The following is a 23,068-nucleotide window of genomic DNA, read 5'->3' as shown; positions in this document are numbered from 1 at the left end:
ATCCACCGTTTGCAAATAATGATTCTGATGTTTTTTAATGTAAAAATTATGCGAACGTCATAACTAGACCTCATACAGTGTAAAACAATAAATAAGGCCATTTCATGAAACCTTTAAATTCTAAGGCTGTGTCCAAATAGCCCCACTTGCAGTCTTTGCAATTGACCACTTTACTACTTTCATGATGCATTTCCTGTTTTTGGCCCTAGTGCTCTAGTGGGCGTGAAGGTCCCAAGTGAGCATGTATTATTTCTAATCTGTTGAGACAAACTACTGCAAACGTAACGTTAATTGATTTGTTGTTTCTAATTATGGGATAAAAAGCAGTTTTACAAAATACATAACTCTGAAGTTTTCACCAATAAAATGTGTAACACTTCGTTTTTCTACAAAATTAAATGTAATATCTAATTATATAGTCAAGTTAGATATATTTTATAGCGGCTTATTTATTTCAAAGCAGGTGTAGCCAAAAAAACTAAACCAAAAGAAAAACACATGTTAGCCAAAAGTAGACTAAATAAAGACATACCCTTAATAGTAGTTTTGCACTGGAAGGCTTTCCGCAACATCTCGCGAGACCCGAGCAAAAAGTCTGATGATATATCCAGAACGTGATGCATGATTGGATACACGCTCATAAACGGTATTCAAGATAGTGTGGGTTTAGTGTGCGTTAGGGGCACTGCACTTTGTCGTTTTTAAGACATTGGACAGACTTGCGCTCTTACTACCTGTCACGTGCACACGCTCTCAAGTTGCCAAAATGGCAAGTGGGGGTATTTGGACACAGCCCCTGTTCCCCATTTCTCTCTGCTTTAAGTGTCTCTCACTAAATCCTTGCTGTTTCAAGTCTTAAGAAACCTTTACCCACACCCTAAACCTAACCTTACTCTAACCATATAAACTATTTATGATTATTAAACTAGCCAAAAAACACATTTGCATGATGATGTCAGACTCGAAACACCAAGGATTTAGTGAGAGCCGCTTTAAGTCTCCCCAACCGGAACCTGCCTAAAAGGTTCTTCCTGTAGAACGCGGAAGTAAGGCGTGCGCATAGCCCATCTTTTACTGGTCCCAGATGTACATGACTTACACATCATTTTATATTAAAATGCTGCCATTTTATAAGAGTGTCAAGATGGCAAAGCAATAAAACCATGTCTATCCATTACAAAAGTAATCCAAATTACTTTAATGGGTTCTAAAATAAAATAAAACAAGCTTATTTATGTGAATCAAAGTTATTAACATGCTACCATATAAACTTTATGAATTTCATTTTTACACTCCTTAATTATTTAGATATTATGTATACATAGTTTAGATTTAATTATTTCATATAAATTAATTTAAATATTTGTAGAAACATACTTTGGATTTAATTATTTTATAATAATTATTTTAAATATTTTTGTAAATGTACCTGATATTTCATTATTTCTATATATAATATTTTAATAAACATACTTAATATTTAATTAATTTCTTTGACTTTAAAAATGTTTCATAAACATATTTACATTTAATTATTTTTATATGAATATTTTAAAAAAATCTTAGCTTTACTTATACTTTCTTCTATAATATAATAGTCAGCTATCAAAAGATAATTTCAAATTTTGATCCCCTATTTTCATGATTGGGTAAAATATGCCACTTTTGGACTTTATAGAATATATAAATTGGCCGTGTAAATTACCCTGTATTTATGTCTTATTTAGCTGAAAACCTCTGATGTCTTTTCCAAAGTTATGTGGACTGGAAATGACACACTGTGGTCGAATGACGGCTGTTAGCAAGGACAGATCTCTAAAAAAGTCTAAACAAAACGTCAATGGCTGGCTTTCTCCCCTCTGTAGCGGCCGAGCCAGATTTGTCTGGGCTAGTTGTTTCAAACGTTACATCAGACGCAGTGTCTCTCTCCTGGCGGACGGGAGAGAAGACGTTTGATAGTTTTATAGTCGAGGTGAGAGAGTCTGCTTTGCCAATGCAGGCGACGGGGCGCACCCTGGCCGCGGGCACACGCTCCACAGTTCTGACGGGCCTGAAGGGAAACACGCAATACCACATTAAGCTCTATGCCACCTCAGGCAGCTCCAACACAGCTGCCCTGACTACCTTAGTAACTACAGGTACCGCTTGCCTACCCACTTTTTTACTCTTAAAATACATGTTTATTATAAAATATCAGCATGCTTAAAGATGATCCGAACACTTATTGCCTCAGTATTGAATCTTCAGTTTCACTTAACACCAAGCTGCTATTTAGTTCAGTAACAATTCACTTTCTTTCAGAACCTAAACCTAAGTTGGGGCCCGTAATGGTGTCTGAAATGAAACCAAGTAGCTTCACATTGTCGTGGGGTGTGGCGGCGGGTCACTTTGACGGCTTTGTCTTTCATATCACTGACCGTGAGCAGATGTATGACGTTAGAGAGCTCTTGCTTTCTGGATCAGAGAGGAACGTAATTGTCTCTGGTCTTATGGACTCAACGGTGTTTGACGTTGTGTTTTATGGTCTGTCTCGTGGGCACCAAACTCCATCAGTTTCCTTCAATGCCAGTACAGGTACTGTGCAACTTTTCATCTTCTAGACGCAAAACAATTTAGTATTCGTTTAGAACTAGTTGCAAGCCATTCATATATTGGTGTAACTTGTATTTGTAGTATAGGGATTAAGTAAAAATATGTAAATTTTGGAAAAAGTGTGGAAAATTGTGTGTAAAGAAGCGGCTAGTATACCAGCCTGATCTAAAAGGAATTCATAACTATTTTACCAGGTGTCTAAGTCGTATGAATACAATATTATACAATACAATTTACAAACTTTTTTAAAAATCCCTATACAACAAATACAAATTAAACCAAGCAGAGCATGGCATAAGCAACCCCAAGGTCGTTGGTTCGATCCCAGGGGATTGCACATATTTAGAGACAAATATATAGGATAATGCAATGTAAATAATACAAAGAAATCTTTAAAACGCTAAAATGTACAAAACAGATACAAATTTTCCTCAAATTAGCTACTCAAAATATTTACGTTGTCTTCAGAGATTACGTATTTTTGTAGGCTAACCTGGAAGTAAGTGCCACGCTGGTTCCCTCGACCGAATGCCTATGCATTTTTCCCATAGACTTTTGGAATATCGCAAGAAATTATATCTGTGACTAACAAATGTTCATGATGTTTACACGTTTTGTCTATCAAGATTATCTTTACAGATTTACATAATATTTGTAAAACCCTAAATTAAATCGGCAGTAGTAAAAAGCTAATAAACAGAGTACCATGTTGCTCAATATCAACGTAATCACCACCAAACCGCAGACGCCTTCCTCAAACTTTATTAAAAAACATGTTCCCTGGCAAGTAATTACTCTGTAACTGAATCTCCAACAATGATTTTAGAGATTTTTGCCAATGTTGCATTATTTGTGAGATGTATATGCGCAATGATGTCTAACTTCCCCGCCATAGGAAGTAGTCAATTTCAGCAACTTGTTAGCAGCCGCCGTTTTTAAAGACACAATAAATGTTTAATAAATCACAAGCGGGCTATAACTGGTGTGTTTTATGTCATAGAATAAAACATGGAAATATTTAGAGGTTTGTTAGCTACAGACCTTATCTCAGACGACTTACCAAAAACCCATTAAAAAAAACCATAGACTTTGGAGCGATGGAACCGGAAGTCTTAAAATGCTAACTCTCTTCCAGGTTTTGCATTAAAAAATAAGTCATCTCTGCGGTCCTCAATTATCATTTGCTTATGGACTTGCTCTTTATTTTCTGTAGTTTGTGCAACGTTCAGTAGATAATAATGAGAATACAGAGAATACAGAATTTCCAAACTAAAGTTATTCTAAACTTACACATATACAGTAGGACTTGACCTTGCAATCACTGCAGAATCAGATATACATTCTGTGTTCCCTCTTATAACACTTCAACTCCGGGACCAAAATGAACCCTGTCCCACCTGACAGCACCGTTACCTAAGGTGGAAAACCTCACAGCTTCTGAGAACACCCCGTATGGTTTTCGGGTGTCCTGGTCGGCACAGTCCAATGAGGGCTTCAGTCATTTTCAGGTAAAAGTGTCAGACTCCGGCCATCTGCTGGAGCCACAAGAGTACATTGTACAAGGAAACCAGAGCATGCTGGATATTTTGGGCCTGATAACTGGCATTGGCTATGAGGTCAGTGTGACCGGGGTGTCAGAAACGGGGTTACGGTCTCGTCCAATCACAACAGTGGCTGTTACAGGTACCACGTTCTTCATTTCTCCTGGTCCTATCTCAAGAGGTTTAACAGCCCAGGCTTGATCAAATATTTGCTAAGTGGTTTTAAGTCAAAATGCTTGGGTAAAATATAGACAAATCAATGGGAATTAACAAATCAAGTTAATTTAAACTAAACGGTTGAGTTTTCCCATATTTTTCTGAACCATGGGTTATAATCATTCTTCCAAATATCTTTCTCTGTGTTATCAGAACAAAGAAATGTATACAGATTTGGAACAACTCGAAGGAGAGTAAATGATGACAAAATTTAAATTTTTGCACTGCCCACAAAGTAATGTCTTAAAAGATTTCATAAGAGTAGTAACATTTGATGAAAGCTTTGGCTGGGAAACCTCAAAACAACACAACTACCTTTTTAACACCATTCCTTGTATATCCGCCAGGTCTCCATCAATAAAGCCTTATGTTCTTTGCTTGTTTAAGAAATGAAATCTTCACTGGTTTCATGTCCTCAAAAATATGAGTATACAGGTCTCTGTTGCCATATTTCAACTGTGTTTTCTGCCAAAATTAGCAAAATGATATATCGGGTGTGAGCAATTCTGAGACCTTCAAATATAACAAAGATCATCACAAGGGTTTCTGCTTTATAATAAAACTGTTTCTTATATGATCCAGCCCATAAGAAAACACAGTCTTGTATGAGGCTCAGTGAAACAGTCCTGCATGAAGCCCGTGTCTAAAGATAAAGACGTTCTCTGGTGAGTCTTTATGGGTGCCAAATGTTATAAAGGGCGGTGTGTGCATGTGTTCTCAATCTATAACAAATCTGAAGAAAATCATGTATAGAATCTTTGACGACTAAATGTGATTATTAACAAAAAAATGATGTCAATGCCGGTTCATGCCAGAATTACTATTATTGTAGTTTTATTCATTTTATTTCATATTTTTAGCTTAAATTGTTAGCCATTTTGAGCTTTTGTCTGTTTTTGTTTATTTCGTATATTGCTATTTAGGTTTAATTAATTTTTGTAGTGTAGGTTTTATTTCCTGTTAATAATTTACAAACACAAAAAAGAGAAAGTTTGCCTATGAAGTATTTTTATAAATAGAGCTACATTTTCTTCATTTTATATTAACAAATATCTAGTTCAGATTTAGTTAACAATCATCATTATCTCGCTTCAAATTGGTTTATGGCTAGATGGTGTGGTAGACAGTTCACACAAAAAGGATTCCCCCCCAACATTCCTAGACATTTTGAAGAATGTTGATAACCAAACTACATTGGATACCATTGACTTCCCTTGTCTGAGCAGTGAACACAAAATCACTGACATTTCTCGAAATATATTCTTTTGTGTTACAGATTTGAATTGATATTTGGCATCCATAAGCTTCATCTGAGTTCAGCTGAATGTTTTATAGCTTTTGAAACATGGAGAAAGCAAAACCATCCGTTACTGACGGTGTTTGCATCTGAAGTGTTTGCCATTCAGTTGATAATAAAGCCCGACCGCTCCTCTCTGTCATGAGTTCAACTAACACAGAAAGCGTTGCATGGTGAACGGATGGAGACTGGCAGTTGAAATGAGAGCAAGCGGATGTCTGTTTTAAACTCTTTTCCCAAATGAAGAAAAGGCAAAAGATACATTTCCCCTTGTTAATCAGAGGCCGAACCTGAGATCGAGCACCTGTTCGTGTCAGATGTCACCCCTGAGAGTTTCCAACTGACGTGGACCGCAGAAGACGACGTCTTTGATCGATTTGTGCTCAAAATTAGAGACGCGAGGAAGCTCTCCCACCCGCGGGAGTTCATTGTGCCCGGTGATGAAAGAAACAGAGTTTTAACAGAACTTTTGGGGGGGACCGAATATGAAATTGAGCTTTACGGTGTCTCAATGGAACATCGCTCCCAACCGGTTACTGCTGTTGCAAGAACAGGTATTTCAGACGGATAGGTCCGTCCAAACAAACGCTCACGATCTGCATCATTTCTGGATTTGGGGAGCTGTACTGCTTGCAGTGTGATGAAAGTTTTAACAACTAAACATTCTTTCTCTTAAACAGGTACTGAAGTCTGTAATCTGTCCCATGATATATTTCAATTTACAGGCTTAAAGTCAACGTGAAACACATATGAGATATGACAGTAACAACAATAAGTATAAAGAGATAATGTAGGCTAGGACTAGTATATTAATTTAATTTTATATTTGATAAGTACTCATATTAGCAATTTTATCATGTGCTTTTGTAACCTATTTCTTTTTGTAGGTTTAATATTTCAGTTTTTAATTCATTTTTATTTTTTATGATTTTACTAATTACTTTATTTCAGTTTATTGCAAATGCACTTTATATATATATATATATATATACACACATTTAAACATAATATATAGGCCTATCATTAATTTGAGTTTAATTTACAGACATTTTCATTATACTTTTGTCATTTTATATTTATTTATTCGATTTTTATATTGTTTATAGGTTTAATGTTTTGTTTCAGTTTTTTGTTATATCTAATATTAGGTTATAGGTGTTTTTAAATAAATCATATAAAAAAAAAATATATATATATTTATAAATAATAATTAGGCATATACTGTATAATAATTTTAATCAACAAAATGTTTTAATAGTTTTATTAAATCATAAGCCTGGTTCAAACTGGCTAACAATCTAACCATATGAACTGGTGAAATATAAAGGGTGATTTGGTGATATCATGTTGACTGTGACCTTGCATGCTTCCATTGATCATAGATGAACAATCTGTATGTTTGCGGAATGACATGCATTTCACTACTAAACCATTAGTGTGCATTCCTCCGCAAAGGTTTTTTGAGGGGGAAATATGATTTTAATGATTGTATCGGCATGTGTTGAAAACTAACGGTTGCGTGTAAGTTTATGACTTGAATAACATGCTCTCTTTTTGTTGCCATCTCGCTCCAGGTTGCGTTTGCAGAATGCTGTTGAATGAATTGATGGCATGATGGATGATGTGCGGAAAAAGACACTTTTACTTTAACTAATGCATCTTCTCTTCAGGCCTTTTTTCATTGCACCAGGGAAAGGCCTTTTCTTTCGTTCTGTCTTCGGTGACTGTATGGATTTACTTTATAAGGGACCCCGAATGACTTATTTTCTGAATCTGTCTAACACGTATTTGCAATGCTTTTTGCCAGGGCTCGGATCTCTGCGAGACCTTCGCTTCTCCGATGTCAAGGACACATCAGCCGTGGTTTACTGGAACGTTCCACGCTCCCAACCGGATTCCTACAGAATCACTTACATCCCGATCCAAGGAGGTGAGCGGGCGTGCCCTCATGACTCTATGATTCTCTGACTGTGTGTAGTTTTCGCTGAATGAATTCTGCTCTTCAGGTTCTCCAGTCGCACAGACAGTGGATGGAACACAGTCTCAGGTTCCACTGATAAATCTCACTCCCGGAGAGACGTATCAGGTGTCTGTTATTGCAGTCAAAGGTCTGGAGGAGAGCGAACCGGTTACAGACATTCTTAGGACAGGTGGGTGTCACAAAACCGATCTCTGGTAAACATCTTGTCACGCCCTGTTGCTGGCGCCTTGGTTCGCCACCTGAGGCGCCATGCTAATCTGTGTTCTGTCTGTGTTTTGTAAGAACTCCAGTTACCATCATGCTATGTCTAATTATCATGTATTGGTTTCACCTCTGTCTCATTACCTGTTTGCCCCGTCATCTGTGTATATATAGCCCTTGTGTTCAGTCGTCTGGTGTGTATCGTTCTTATAAATTCTCCCCGTGTTTCCTCTGCCTGGATTTACCCCTTTATATGCCTTTTGGATTTTCTATTAAATACATAATTTATTGCATGTGGATCCACTCCTTGTTTTCCTTAAGCTCTTCATGACACAACCGTACTGTTCATTCATCATTTGCTGTGGACATCATTGTGCTTTTTCAGTGGAGATGCGCATTTGCTTGTCTAAGTGACTGGATTTTTGTACACCTATAAGAATTAAGATTAAAGGGCATTCTTAAGCATGCATTTCTATTAATGTGGATCTTTAAAGTCCCAGATGTTGCGATTGTTTTTCTTCCAAATTCCGAGTGAAATCTACTTTAGAAGTAGAAAAATAGTGGGCGTGGCTTTGGCCTTTCTGTCCGATTTGATTGGATGTATAAAAACAGCCATTCACCTTTGAAATGAAACTGACAGCAGACTGACAGTGGAAGGAGAAGAGTTATCGGATGCTCCGCCTAAAATGTTTAACATAGGTCATTTAAGATGGATAGTAACTAGAGGCCAGAAGTGCTTTTTTAGATTTTAACTGAAGATTATGAGGGCACATGTCATGATTCTACCCCATCATGTCATGTTCTCTTGATCTAGTGGCAGAATCATGACAGAACCTTGTGTTTTATGTGGAGAGAGGCAATCATGGCCCTTATGGCCTTCCATACACTCTCTCCGGTCTCGTCTCTGTTCCCGCCCTCTCGGCTCCTCATTATTGCTCGTTAATGATTTAATCCCCTGCACCTGTTTCCCTCTTGATTTGTGTCCTTATTTAATGCCCCTGTGTCTTTTGTCGTGTGCTGGATCATTTTGCTGTTTGAAGTTAACCTTGTCACCCGCCTTGTCTTGCCACGTAAATCTAGTTTAGTTAGTTGTCGTGTCTAGTGTTGTATTTAGTCCCGTTTAATCTAGTGTAGTCCCTCTTTGTTCCTACGTTCCCTTCCTGTTCTGACCTTGTTGTTCCTTTTTTTACCCCCTCGTGGGTTTTTGTTTTGTGTTTGTTATTATATCATTGTTTAAAAGAGAATGACCCACTTTGATAAGCTATGTTTTTACCATAAATGCTGCAGTATTCATGAAAAAATAGGCATTGGGATTTTTTATTTCACTGGGACATTAAACATTCACCCAAAACACTGTATTGTCAATCCTATAACACATCTAGCGTTACGCTGGCTAGCTTTTATATACATATTCTCTTAAATTAATTAATATATATTTAATATATAAAATAATATTTAATATAATTGTCATTGGTCGCTTTGAAGAACCCAATTGAAGGCAGCATTGGGGGGTGTACAGAGATTTATTATACAATAAACACAAAACAAAGACCCACGATGGGGTTTAAAACAAGGGAACAAAATAATGACGTAGACTAACTAATACTAAACTAAAACAACACTTGACAAAAACTATACAAAAGACTTACTCGTCTAGACTTAGAACAATCCGCAGCAACAGCAAACAAATACTGAGTCACGATTGACAATGACAACAACGGTTAGCACATAAGTGGCACACTGAATACAATGACCGAGCACAGGACAATGAAACATGAAGACTATTTAAAGGGGAGCAAATCAAGAGAGAACAGGTGTGTAAGCATGAACTAATTAACAATCAGACTAAAGAGACAAAAGGGGCGGGAACAGAGACAGGACCCAAGAGAGAGTATTGCGGTCCTTAAGATCCAAAATTGTCTCTCTACACATGAAACAAGGGATCCTGCCATGATTCTACCAAAAGACCAAGAAAGATATGACATGATGAGGCAGAATCACGACAATAATATTTACAAGTGCTTTCTATGATTCACATTTGCCAACAATAGATTTTTTCGGTAACACTTCAGTAAAGGGGGAAATTCTACATATTAACTAGTTGTTGTTAGCATGCCTATTATTGGCATATTGGCCGTTTATTAGTATTTATAAAGCACATAGTCTGCATGACCATACTCTACATCCCTAATCCTACCCAATACCTAAACCTAACAACTACCTTACTAACGATAAATATACAGGAAATTAAGTTTATTGTAGTTAAAGGGTTGTTAATTGCGAGAACTGCTCCCTATACTGAAGTGTGACCGATTTTTCTTGTTAACACTTTACAGTAAAATTGCATTTTGTAATATTGCTTAACTACATCAGTTCACATGTACAATAAATTACTGCATTTATTTATCTTAGTTAAAGTTAATTTGATCATTTACTAATACATTTCAAAGTCAGAAGTTGTATCTGTTAACATTAGATAAAACATAATTAACTTGCATGTACAAACTGAGGAATATATTTGTATTAATATTCACAAAATTAATTAATGATGTTTTTAATTTTAGTTCACCTTTGCTTACGTTAACGAACAAGACCTTAAAGTTTTAAAGTGTACCCTTTTTTTAATGATGATACACACTGACTTTATCTTCTTTAGCTCTAGACATGCCACGCAGTCTCACCACTGTCAATGTGACTGATACAACAGCGCTGTTGCTGTGGCAACCTGCAGTCGCAACTGTGGATGGATATGTCATCACATACAGCGCAGATGCAGGTGAGGAACCTCACACACTCTTGCTCTCTCTCTCTCTCTCTCTCTCTCTCTCTTTCTCTCGCTCTCTCGATCTCTCATGTGCGTGTGTGTTTAACTGTGTTTTGTGTGTAGTGCCAGCAATATCACATCAGGTCTCTGGCAACACTGCAGACTTTCAGCTGAGCTCTCTCACACCTGGGACTCCATACACAGTCGGTGTTTATGCCATAATAAATGAACAGAAAAGTTCACCGGCAACCACAGAGTTCACAACAGGTGCGTAACGAAACATAAACCAGCTCAATCATTACCTGTGATCTGGCTCTCCCTGTTGGCTACACGAGGTAGAGCTTTAAAACATCACTGACATTTGTGTTAAATGTTCAAATAAATGGCAACATTAAAAAATGTAATTGAAAAGTAATTTAACAGGAAGAGGAATGCATTTTTTTACGTGAATACCAGGACATTAGGAGAAAAAACTGGTGGCTATTAACTCCTTATCACAATATTGTTTGTGAATAAACATTTAATGTCCCATGATGCATCATTCTGAAATGCACAAATTTGACTCTTCTCTTCTGTATTCTGACAGCTATTGATGCTGAATTTGTATGGTTTTTTTTACACATTTTAAGTACTACAAAATTACAGTAGACTTTTATTACATTTACTTTTTAGCAGACTTTTCTATTCAAATCCGACTTTATAAACTAAGAGCGTTTAATATTTGGTCAATTTAAATCCTGACCAAATTCCCCCATAACTCATATATCTGTGTACATTGTATCGATTGTATTGTGGTCTAGATATGGACGCTCCTCGTGACCTGGTGGTCAGTAACATTCAGAGTGATGCTGCTGTGCTGAGCTGGAAACCCCCGCGGGCACCCATCACGGGTTATATTCTCACCTATCAGTCATCTGACGGGGGGATCAGGGTGAGCGAGGGCTTTCCTCAAAGTCTTGACTATGGCTTTAAAAGCTTTTATTATTGTTATTCAATCTGATAAACACAATTTATGCTTTAGAAGCAGAACTGATGGTGTGTGTGTGTGTTAAAACAGGAGGTGAATCTGGAGCCGTCGGCCACGTCACATGGCCTATCTGATCTCAGAGATTCAACTGAACACACTATCAGACTTCAGGCCGTCACAGACGACAAACGGAGCAAGAAAATCTCTACCGTTTTTACAACAGGTCAGTTTACTCACACATTCATCATTCGTGTGTTTTAAAACAGACTCATGATTTTTGAAGAAACTCTTGGTCATATTTTTTTTGCAGTTGAAACGGTCTTCGGGAACCCCGCGGACTGCTCACAGACTCTGCTGGGCGGCGAGACGTCCTCTGGTCCATACACCATTTATATAAACGGAGATAAGAAACAACCGGTGGGAACGTACTGTGACATGACGACTGACGGAGGAGGCTGGATGGTATTTCTGCAGGGATATTTTGGTTTGTGTTGAAATGCACATTTCTTGTTGTTAACATATCAGCTTTCATCAGGTGTTTCTGAGGCGGCAACACGGCAAGGTTGATTTCAACAGGAACTGGAAGAATTACACAGCAGGATTTGGGGATATAAACGATGAGTTCTGGTTAGGTGAGTCTGTGCCAGAGCCGAACCTTCCTATATGCAGACTACCCGGGTTGCGTAGGGCCCCTGCTTCCCCAGGGAGCCCCCTTTGGTACCGTATGAAAAACACTGTTGTAAACGAGATATGTAAGTTTTAGTTTGTGCCATTGCATTTAGAATTATTTATGGGTTTTCGTATGCTTAGCTTTTTTGCGAAAACTTTATTTATCATGCTTTATTTTTGTTAGTAAATCACTCATATGGAATTAAAAACGTAGCATTTGCGTGTGCTAGTTCTTTTAACAGCTAGATGGTTCCAGAGCCACGTGATAGGTCAATCAACATTTTTATTTCATTTTATACTTAATTGTTTAAGTGTAAAACTAACCCCAGGTTAATGTTTCATGTTTTTTTCTTTCAGTCTTCCTTCGTTTTAGTGTGTTAATTGAGTTATTTTTTATTTCTTATAGTTTACAGTTATGTTGAAGCCTCACAAGTTTTCTTAGGGCCCCCTGACTTGTCTGTGCCGACATAACTCATACATTTTACCCATAGAGCTGTTCTGACAGGGTGAATTCCACTGTATGTTTCAGGACTTTTAAATCTTCATAAAATCACAGCGAGCGGACAGTATGAGCTGCGCGTGGACCTTAGGGACGGACAAGAGACCGTATTTGCTCAGTATGACAAATTCTACGTCGGGGATTCTCGTTCCGGCTACAAGATCCAAACCGGTGCATACAGTGGTACCGCAGGTTAGCATGTTCGCTTGAGATTCATTTCTGTTAAAAAAAAAGAGAAATTGATGGGAGAAGTGACATTATTTCCTCTCTTAAGGGGACTCTTTGAGCTACCATCAGAACAGACCATTTTCCACCTACGACAAAGACAATGACATCGCTGTCACCAACTGTGCACTGTCTTACAAAGGAGCGTTCTGGTATAAAAACTGCCATCGTGTGAATCTGATGGGAAGATTTGGAGACAACAGCCACAGCAGAGTAAGAACCCGCTTAATATTTTACAAAATCTTAGACACAGGGATTATACAGCAAAAGTGTTTATTCAATGTTAAAGTAACTGCTTGCCTTCAATAACCATTATATACAGCAATAGAGTATTATTATGCGGACACTTGTGTGTATATGAAAAACAAAATGATTCACTTTATAGAATAAAACTGGCCCACTTCAATCCACAGGGCATCAATTGGTTTCACTGGAAAGGTCACGAGCATTCAATTCCCTTTGCTGAGATGAAGATCCGGCCTGTTCGTTTCAGAAATTTGGAAGGCAGACGGAAAAGATCATATACTTAATTTTCCCTTCTTTCTCCTGTTGAAAAGCACACACACCTCGTCTCTCGCCATAGACAGACACAACCAAAACTCCAGACAACATTGTGTTTCATCGCCCCTATTATGTGCTTTAAAACTGCACAATTAAAGGTGAACATTTTTCTACAAAAAAGTCTACAAAAAAACAGACATCTGTACACTCTTAAAGATGACAGAGTGCCATAGAAGAGATGCCATAGAAGAACCATTTTTTGTTCCACAATGAACCATTTAGCCAAAGGTTCTTTTAAGAACCAGCTCTTTCTTACTTTTTATAATCTGAAGAACATTTCAAGGGAAATGTTTCTTCAAATTTTAAAGGTTCTTTATGAAACCAAAAGGCTCTTCTATGGCATCATAGAACCTTTTGAAGCATCTATTTTTAAAGAGTGTAGCATATGTTTGTGTTAAATGTAAAAAATCTCGAAATAACAGTTTACAGGCAAATGTGCTGAAGATTATGCTGGTGTTTTTTTCCCTATAAATCCCCAAATTAAACTGCTCAGACTGCCATTTGGATCATTATTGATTAGCATCATTGGAAGCTCTGTTTTCTATGGCGGAAGTGTCTTTGAGACCAGTGACGTCATTTCCTCTCCTCTCATTCCTGCGGCTAATCATCACCTAGTTCGGTTGTGACAGACATGATGGTGTGTTTACTGTTTTCAGGGTTCAAAATGTAAACAACTGAGGAAATGTAAGAATTATTCATTTATAATAACCGTAAAGGAATTTTTTAATTTTTATTGTTATTTTTTGGAATTTTATTTTTATAATGCTTTTCCCCGAATTAGATAACATAATGTCTATAATCTCTAAAAGCAGAAGTGTTCAAAATAGAAAATGTTGTATGTTGAGATTTGTATGTTGTTAACTTCCCATTTAAACCATCAAAAGTCACACAAAAAAATGACAACATCAATATTCCTTGCTACAATAAAAAACTTTTGTTAAAACTGACTAAGGTCCCCAAATGTTTAACAGTCAGCGAATGTAAATGTGAAAGCATCATTTTGTATTATTTTATTTGGACGTCTAAGCAATGTGTGAATTTTGAGATGATAAAAGATCAACAGTAGCCCAGATGTTTGTGAAATGTTATTTTTATGTTCATGAGAATTTTTGCATCTCACACAAAATGCATCAAACATACAAAAATAAAACTATAAAATGAAAAAGATACAGAAATAAATCAAAGAGTGAGCAGTATTGTGATCTTAAAATAGCTTGCACTGACATTCATAAATGTGGCTCAGTTTTTGGTAAATATAACAATGTTCACAACTTTTTACCTATAGCTAAGTTCCGTTTATTAATGCAACAAAATATTGTAAACTGCCATCTACAGGTATAGATATCATTAGGAGCATAATATGCTTGACAATTTAATTTGGCACAAATAACAGAATCCAATTTGAAAAAAATCGACATACAGTAGGTTTCCAAAAACATTGCATGTTTTAAACAAACATTTAAGAAGTTTCCCTCAAAAGACAAATTACCTATAAGGCCCAACACCGTTTAATATTCGGAACAAATGTTGTCACAGAATTCTGACAGATCATTTAATTTCTGGTATACATATATTTTTTCACCCAAGTTAAACTTTAAAGGAGTCATATGACACGGCTAAAAATAATATTATGGTTTGTTTAAGATGTAATGCATTGAATATACACGATTTAAGGTTAAAACACGCTGTATTTTCCCCATACCGTCCATGTTTGTATCTCCTCTTTGCCCCGCCTCTCTGAAACGCACAGATTTTTAACAAAGCTCTTCGCTCTGAAAAGCAAGGTGTGCTATGATTGGCAAGTTAACCAGTGTGTAGTGATTGGTCGAATACTGCAACCGTGTGACGGAAATGTAACGCCTCTTACCATATTTGGAACATTAGGTTCCAATGCAATTGAACCGACAGGAATGCCCACCTTAATTGTGTTTACATTTTGGCGGTCTTAGTCAAATAATACTACGAGATTGGGGATATTTGTGTGGGGGGGGGTTACACGGCATTTCAGGCAGGTCTTGATGATTATTCGCTTTTAGATAGAATGCATCTTTTGTTCAGACACTTTTTTTTTGCAATTTAAGTGTCTAATACATGCATGGGCAACTTATAAAACACCAAAGACACAGAAAAACATGTGTTCATGCCATATGACCCCTTTAACTGTATTGCAATTTCAATCCAGCTTTGAGATGTGATCAAGTATTTATAACAGGGATTTGAGCATACAAATGAATTTCTGACCAATTAACAATAATACTTTTTCAACTACTTTTTTCAAGCCCATGTACATCTATATAAATAATAATATCCATTTAATGTAATAAAATAGAAGTAAACTGTACAAACGTGTATGAAGATAAATCCTTACTTTGAATTTGTATGGTTATATATAAAGATTTATAGGTTTATATAATATTACTATGATATATATGCACTTTTATTTAAAATAATAAGCATTATATTTAATTTCTTGTATTTCTAACGTATGCAGTGCCCTTCACTGCTTGCGGTATATATATTTCATATAGCAGATTGACGCCTCCCATACACAGAGAAGTTTCAATAGTGTCAGAACTGGTTTATGCGAATGGATTGTGATAAACGGAAGTTACACGTCAATGATAAATACAAAAGATATCTGTATAGCAAAACGCTTGGTCCTGTGTAAACATTTCTCAATTTGATCCTACAAAATACAGAAACTGCCCTCGACGTCATTTGGCAGTGAACCGTTTAAAAGGAATAAAATACAAACTCCATGAAACCGGCACTACAAACCCAAGCTCTGATGTATCGTGTAAACTGTATAAATATTCCTATATACAAAAGTAACAAGAGCTGTCATTGTTTCATATAAATATACAAAATGTATTTGTTTATAATAAATATGCACGAGACGTCTGCCAAGCTGTTCTAACACCATAATAAGATTTGTAACACTTCAAACTATCTTCCACAGATGTGTCCAAACACCAATAAAAAGAAATCCACGATCATTATCCTCGATACAGTCACAACAATAAAACCCTTCTTCGAACAGAACAAACAGGCCGTGATGTAAAAACAGTACGTTGGCCACACTTCATGTTCAACATGCAAATAGAAACATTCAACCGCAGATTCACACAGAGTCCCATTTTCGGCTCTGGGGGAATTCGGCATAAACATGGTAATGTGGTAAATGGAACCTGGAGTACTGCAATTTCACTGAAAAGTAAACAAACAGGTAGTATTCAGCGGCCACATTCTGCACCGGCCCTTTAAATCCATTTTTAACTGGAGCGGACTTCACGTTCAATTCCAGTGTTTCCCTACACAAATCTCTATTGTCCCCTTCTGAGTCTGTGCAGTCGTAGTGTTTGCACATACTTGCGATGTAATGGAATAAACCACTTGGCAGAGTAAAGCAGCTCTGAAAAGAGAATAAGACCATTTTGCTAACAGTGTGCGACGTGAGATACCGACAGCTAAAGGCCGGTGAGGTCCACAATGGCTTTGATGAAGATGGTGTCGTCGCGGATGTAAGAGTTCTTGCCCTCCAGCTTGGACAGCGGACAGAAGAGAGGACATCCGCTGGCAATGTTCATCTCGCTGACCGGCCTCTGGAATGAAGAGGAGGTGATGTCGGGCCGGAAAGCGTCGATGATGTGCTCTCTGTTACTTTGGTCCAGCAGCATCAGGGTGACCTTAAGGTGAGAAACCAAACTTCAGCTCAAACTCTTAATTCATCAATAAATGAGCAGCTGATCTCAAAGCTGATTGGCTGCAGTAATTGATTTGTAAAAGATTAAATCAAAAGTTATTTTAACATATCTGTCTGTAGGTTTATATAGGCCCCTATGTATTATTTACGTGTGGTTTATATGAATGTACTTTGTGATTAGATTTTGGAATCCATTATATGTATATTGTATGTATGTATATTTTGTGGTGTAATATTTTCATCTTTTGGTTGTTTGTTGGTTGATAAATTTAACTATTTGTTTTTATATCTTGGTTTCCCCTAAAAACAAAACCAGTTAATCATAAAAATGAAATAAAAAACTATTATACTGAAACATAATAGTAAAACTAAATATTGAAAAATATATTGTATAATTTAAACTGCAAAAAATGACATTTTTACAAAGCATTTCTGTCTTGTTTTTAACTTGTTAAAACAATAAACAATTACTTGACATGAAAAGTTACCTTAGAATGATATTTAGCCTTGTTTTATGAAAAATATTATAAGAGTTAAGCAGTTTATGGTAAAAACCTGCCAAAAGGGTGAGAAAAATAAACTTTTTTCTCAAATACCTAATTCAAGTTTATCTTTCTCACCCCATTGGCAGACTATTTTGCTTCTTTTACCATAAACTACCCTAGTTCTTATATTTTCTTTCATAAAAAAGACTAAATGTCTTAATTTAAGAATGTTTATATATTTGTACTAGAAATCAAGACAAAGGTGCTTAGTGAGAATATCATTTTTTGAAGTATACTTGCAGTCTAACCTAAATGATTTAAATGATTGTACACCCAAGTTATAGCTAATATAAAATGTATTAAATATTATAAAGAATACGATTAATATAAATATAAAACAAATTTTTATTTAAAGTGAGTCTGAAGTAATGCTGTGTCAAAACATGGTGATGTACCTTCTGGTTGAATGGCCATTTGAGAAGAGCGTCACTCATCCCCCGCATGACCACGAAGAACAGAGATAGATGAGACCCGCGGCCCGTTCCGTCTCCATTCAAATAGATGCGCAAACACATCCTATAGCCGTATTTACTGGTATAGAATGCTTAAAACAAGAAACTTTACATTACATTCTTTAAAAGAAGTCACTTTTATTTTGTTTGAAGAATATTTCAATATTTTGTATTGTAACATTAAAACAACAGTGGTTTTGAATGTTTTTTACCTGGTGAAAACATGGCAGGAGCTCGTCCAGCGACAGCATCTTGTCTCTTTTTAGTGAAGTCTGATATTCGCCAGATGAAGACGCCATCAAAAGTGGTAGCAGACATCTCGCGTAATCTGCCCTCCATCTCGGCCACCGTGAGATCCTTAACACCCACCTGTCTCTCCAGCTGACGCACCTGCACACAGGTATTAAGAGTTATTAAAGGCAACATTTCAATATTTTTCAAATAATATTTTATTGGATTTCAATGTTCATCAATGTTTAATTGTTTCAGTTGCAATTTTCAATCAAAAGTTGTATTGATGTAAAAATTGTGCAATAAGTGCTTATGATATTAAGACATTACTACAATACAAAATTAATAAAAGGTTGTATGGAAGTCTACAATTTTTTAGTGGGTCAGCAAAGTATATCGAATGAATTGCAAATGTGCAAAAAGATAAATAATAAAAAAACTTAAGCTTTGTATACTGTGGTATATATACAGTATATACAAGACCAGTTTAATTGCACTTATGCTTTTTGTTGTTCTTACGTTTTTCCAATTGCTTCCATTGTTCACCTTATTTGTAAGACCCTTTGGATAAAAGTGTCTGCTAAATGACTAAATATAAATGTAATGCACATGGCAATGTTCCGCAATAGATTAATTATTTTAATACTTCAAAACCTAAAACAAACAAACAAACACATTCTCACTCCTGACTCGTCACTTATTGAGTTTTTAGTAATACTTTTATACTGCTGTTGGTCAGTTTATGCAATAAATACCTGTGACCTTCCTTTTTTTATTCGACTGTTGTGTTTTATATGGTTGAGAAATGGTTAGGTTTACGGTGGGGTTAGGTGCTCCAAAATATCTTTGAAACTAATAAATATCTATGAAAACACAATGAATTAAACGAGTCTTGTTCTGGAGCTTTTAGCAAACAACCTAAAGCTACAGAATACCCCGCTCGCCGAAAAACAACATAAAAAAAAATAAAAAAATGGTGCCAGGGGGCACTGCTTGAACGTCATCATGTGACGAGTCGGGAGTGAGAACATGTGTTGGTGTATAAATATATTTAAATTATATATATTTTATATCTTTTCTCTTTATTTACAAAGCATTATAGTATACCCCATTATTCAGTGAGTTATCTATCACACATGGCATTTTTTTTCAATATCACGCAGCTCTATTTTTAATACAACACACCTTGTTACTAAGAGCCTCTATTTTGTCTTGATCCAGTCTGTGCTGCCGGTTGCTTGCTTCTATGGTTGTGGCGAAGCGCTCCACCTCACGGTTCAGTACGCACACCACATCTTCAAACGTCCCCGCCTTCACCTCAATCTCCTGACAGCGCCGGGCCAGTTCTGCCACTTTGGTCTTCTCGCTGTGCAGCTGAAGCTCCAGGGCGGCGCCTACTGTGCTGGGCAGAGGAGTGAAGGAGGTGGGCAGAGGAGGAGGGGGCTGCCCGGAGGCAGACGCAGAGGACGACGGTGTGGAGGACGAAGATGAGGGGACCCCCTGCACGGGAGGTCCGGACGGGCCCGGGATGGCGCACAACTGACTGACTCTGGCCTCCAGGTCTCTCAGAGCCTTATGGAGCTCGAGCGCTTTGTGACCCGCCAGCTCCAGATTCTGAGGCTGCAGACCCTCCAGACTGACCTTCATTCCCATGATGCAGTGCAGCAGCAGGTTGAGATGGTCGTGGGCGCAGGCTCGCTCGTGCTCGTGGATCTTCTCCTTTTCCACCTTTAAGTCAAACAAGAGTGAAATAGACCATTTTTTTAATTGTCCTTGTACAAAAGCATTTACTTACCAACATATCACAGCCGACCACATGATATCTGCATGGTGTCCTGAATTTACTGCAGAACTTGATGTGATCAAAATACTAAAAAAGACAAAAACAGAGGATCGAAAAATGAACATCCACCCCCACATCCGTCAGGTTCTGTGTTGTTAATGAAGGGCATAATGAGTGGCAATCTTCAAATTTGGACGTGATACATTTTTGATTAACGCACTTTTTCTCTTGGGATTTTCTTCTTGGCGCATCCTTCACAGATCATGGGGTATTTGGGACAGATTTCATCATGTGCCTGTAAAAACATTCATTGTTTTGTAAGACAAATCTTTTTTTTTTCTGAAAAAACATGGGCCACTCATTTACCTTGATGTTTTTGAAGTGAAATGGCTCTTTACAGTATTTACAGTTGAGGGTTCTCTCGGGGCATTCACGTTCATTGTGACGTTCCTGTTCGTTCAGTCTGATGAGCTCTTTACACAGGGAACAGGCCAGAATCATGAACTCACATTTCCCTTCATGGTTCAGCTACAAAAAAATGACAAACACGTTATTCACAAGGATGTAGAAAGTCCATTTCTGTCACATATTTGATATTATCATTAGGGCTATCACAACACTAGATTTTTACTGCACAGTTATCATGGCCACAATATCTATTGAAATGTTTTGTTGTTGTTTGTGTTTTTTTAGGGCTGTCAAACAAATAATCACGATTTTTCGCATCCAGAAAAAAGTTTGTGTTAAAATAAAATATGTCTGTGCTGTGCATATTAATTTGGTATTTATAAACACATACAAGCGTATATTTAAGAAAAATTATAAAAATGTATAAACATTTATATATTATTTAAATTATTGGTTAAAATAAAATTAAGTAAATATTTCCTAAATTTGTATACATTTATGTTTATAAATTATTATATGCACATTGCACAGAGATATATTATTATGAAAACAGACACTTTTAATATAGTTTCAACAGCCCTGGTTTATTTTAAATGAACAAATGATGCTATCAGTTGAATCTATCTTTAATTTGGTTTATTTTGTGTTTTTGTTTGTTTATTCTGCTTATAAACACACAACCTCATAATCTTTGATGCTTCCCTTCCAACAGCATCCCTCACTGATGCAGACGGCTGGGAGATTTTCCACCTCTCTTCTAGCCGCGTTGTCTGGAAACGCCTGCAAGACAAATACACTTTACAGTTTTAAGGTGTAATTTAAATATTTTATATTATTTAAAAAATGAAAATGTCAAGGCACTGCAGAGACAGGTATGTGTGCTTACACAGCCTTGTTTGAGAATTGATGTAGGCTCTTCAAAGATGTCCTCTTTGATACAAGCACTACACTTCTGTGGTCCAGATCTAAACTCACAATGTAATACAAGGTAGATAATGAGACATCACACAATGTAATATTTAGTATGCAAATGTCTTGAGAATCAGTTTGTGAATTTAGACTTAAATTACAATGTATACAAAGACAAAATCCTATTATCTACACAAAGTTTGAAAGAGTTTGTAAATTCATTGCAGGGGAGTGATATGTAGAATTTGAGGTTGTCTGAGAAATATACAGTCTTGCAAGTCCTTAAAATGAGTTACCCCACAGTCCGGTTGAAGCAGTAAGAGCAAAAGCGATGGCCGCACTGAGCTTGGAACGGTCTCCTCAAAATGTTTTGACAACAGTTGCATAAATGTTTGTCTTCAAGTTTATTGGCCAGGATCTTTTTGGGAAACCCTGGCTTGTTGTTCTCCATGGAGGAGGGTGGAGACGGTTCTTGAGCAGCCATATCCCCCTCTAAATGTTCCTGATCTACACAAACAGAGTCCAACAGTCAAACAACTGATATCAACATTTGCATTTTTGTATAAGACTGTTATGTGGTTTTAGATTCTTACATTATTTTCATTCATTAAGCACATTTCCTTATTAAATTTGTATAGTTGATGAATTTGTATGTTGGATGTCTAGATCTTTTACTTTAGTTTTAGGGTTATAGTCAGTAAATTCTCATTTTTCACAAATTCTTAATGCATACAATTGTTTTACTGTATTACACATTATCACTACTTTCTCTTATCCTGTGCAGTATTAAAAAAAAAATAAAAAAAAATATAAAAGGTAGAATTATATCTTCATGCTCTATGTATTGTGTTAAAGGTTTTGAAAGGTTGTTTTTTGGCTGTGCTATCATCAGGAATGTAACATGAACAAAAACATGAAATCAACGAAAGCTTAAATGACACACAACAGGCCCCCTGATATAAAACCTCATCTCTTTGTTTCTGGCGTATCTGTGTGTTTCTATAGAAATGATGTATCATGTTGTTTGATACCGTAAACATTCTAACATTAAACACACATGCAGAAGCCTCTGATGCACATCTGCTATCACTTTTGTGCGATATCGGCCAGCATCGACGCACATCACAGTCATCTGACATTCTTCCTTCTCTGTTGCTAAGCAAATGTAACATCTTTTAAACGATTATTGCATCTCTTCTTTAGCGCCACGCCTCTTTTAAACGCATTAAAGGTATACGGCGAGTTCAACAACATACACGAAATCCGAGAGCTTTGATGTGTACTCACAGAAAACCTCGAGCTGCCGCGGATTTGGGTCTCATTGGGCTCGGGATCGGGTTCGGCTGGATGGACGGCGCTGATGTGTTTTGGTGCGCGACATTGTTGCGAATAGCGCGTGCTCTTTCACGGGATTACGTCACCATGCGAGCATGCAGTGGGTTGTGTTGTATGTTCTGCGTGTGATGTTGTCTATCATGTTAACCCCCTGAGCCACTGATCAAAAGAAACGCATCATTAAATGCA

At 36.8% G+C, this 23,068-nt stretch overlaps 2 protein-coding genes across 3 annotated transcripts in view; one reads left to right on the top strand and one right to left on the bottom strand.

Annotated features, from left to right (window-relative positions):
• Window positions 1–14,560, top strand: part of tnca (tenascin Ca) — a 73,415-nt gene extending 58,855 nt beyond the window's left edge. The window contains exons 22-36 of one of the 2 annotated variants that reach the window (XM_056745345.1): window positions 1,866–2,138; window positions 2,302–2,574; window positions 3,997–4,275; window positions 5,928–6,200; window positions 7,454–7,576; window positions 7,653–7,796; window positions 10,485–10,604; window positions 10,716–10,859; window positions 11,393–11,523; window positions 11,650–11,782; window positions 11,870–12,021; window positions 12,095–12,191; window positions 12,758–12,919; window positions 13,002–13,165; window positions 13,366–14,560. In XM_056745345.1, coding sequence (XP_056601323.1) covers window positions 1,866–2,138; window positions 2,302–2,574; window positions 3,997–4,275; window positions 5,928–6,200; window positions 7,454–7,576; window positions 7,653–7,796; window positions 10,485–10,604; window positions 10,716–10,859; window positions 11,393–11,523; window positions 11,650–11,782; window positions 11,870–12,021; window positions 12,095–12,191; window positions 12,758–12,919; window positions 13,002–13,165; window positions 13,366–13,482 — 2,585 coding nt within the window. In that variant the 3' untranslated portion in view covers window positions 13,483–14,560. The remainder of the gene's footprint in view (window positions 1–1,865; window positions 2,139–2,301; window positions 2,575–3,996; window positions 4,276–5,927; window positions 6,201–7,453; window positions 7,577–7,652; window positions 7,797–10,484; window positions 10,605–10,715; window positions 10,860–11,392; window positions 11,524–11,649; window positions 11,783–11,869; window positions 12,022–12,094; window positions 12,192–12,757; window positions 12,920–13,001; window positions 13,166–13,365) is intronic. The other variant, XM_056745346.1, reaches the window with a different exon arrangement.
• Window positions 14,561–14,632: 72 nt separating this feature from the next.
• On the bottom strand, window positions 14,633–23,063 carry LOC130419012 (TNF receptor-associated factor 2). Its single transcript, XM_056745347.1, has 11 exons — window positions 22,832–23,063; window positions 21,841–22,051; window positions 21,522–21,600; window positions 21,317–21,415; window positions 20,594–20,755; window positions 20,448–20,522; window positions 20,240–20,314; window positions 19,630–20,172; window positions 18,426–18,603; window positions 18,157–18,305; window positions 14,633–17,199 (listed from the first exon to the last, which is right to left on the bottom strand). Exons 2-11 carry the CDS (start codon window positions 22,026–22,028, stop codon window positions 16,981–16,983), a joined length of 1,767 nt encoding a protein of 588 aa, XP_056601325.1. The 5' UTR covers window positions 22,029–22,051; window positions 22,832–23,063; the 3' UTR covers window positions 14,633–16,980.
• Window positions 23,064–23,068: the final 5 nt, after the last annotated feature.

Source organism: Triplophysa dalaica, chromosome 4 (assembly GCF_015846415.1).
Source record: "Triplophysa dalaica isolate WHDGS20190420 chromosome 4, ASM1584641v1, whole genome shotgun sequence".
Classification (NCBI taxonomy): domain Eukaryota; kingdom Metazoa; phylum Chordata; class Actinopteri; order Cypriniformes; family Nemacheilidae; genus Triplophysa; species Triplophysa dalaica.
This window is presented reverse-complemented; position numbering and strand designations above follow the sequence as displayed.

What these genes read in the sequence shown, in the direction of transcription:
- LOC130419012 (XM_056745347.1), bottom strand. Translation starts at nt 22,028, where the DNA reads ATGGCTGCTCAAGAACCGTCTCCACCCTCCTCCATGGAGAACAACAAG. An exon ending in GAAGCATCAAAGATTATGAG is followed by an intron (nt 20,756 to 21,316) that starts GTTGTGTGTTTA and finishes ATTTTTTTGTAG; the next exon opens with CTGAACCATGAAGGGAAATG. An exon ending in AATGGCCATTCAACCAGAAG is followed by an intron (nt 17,200 to 18,156) that starts GTACATCACCAT and finishes TCTCACCTTAAG; the next exon opens with GTCACCCTGATGCTGCTGGA.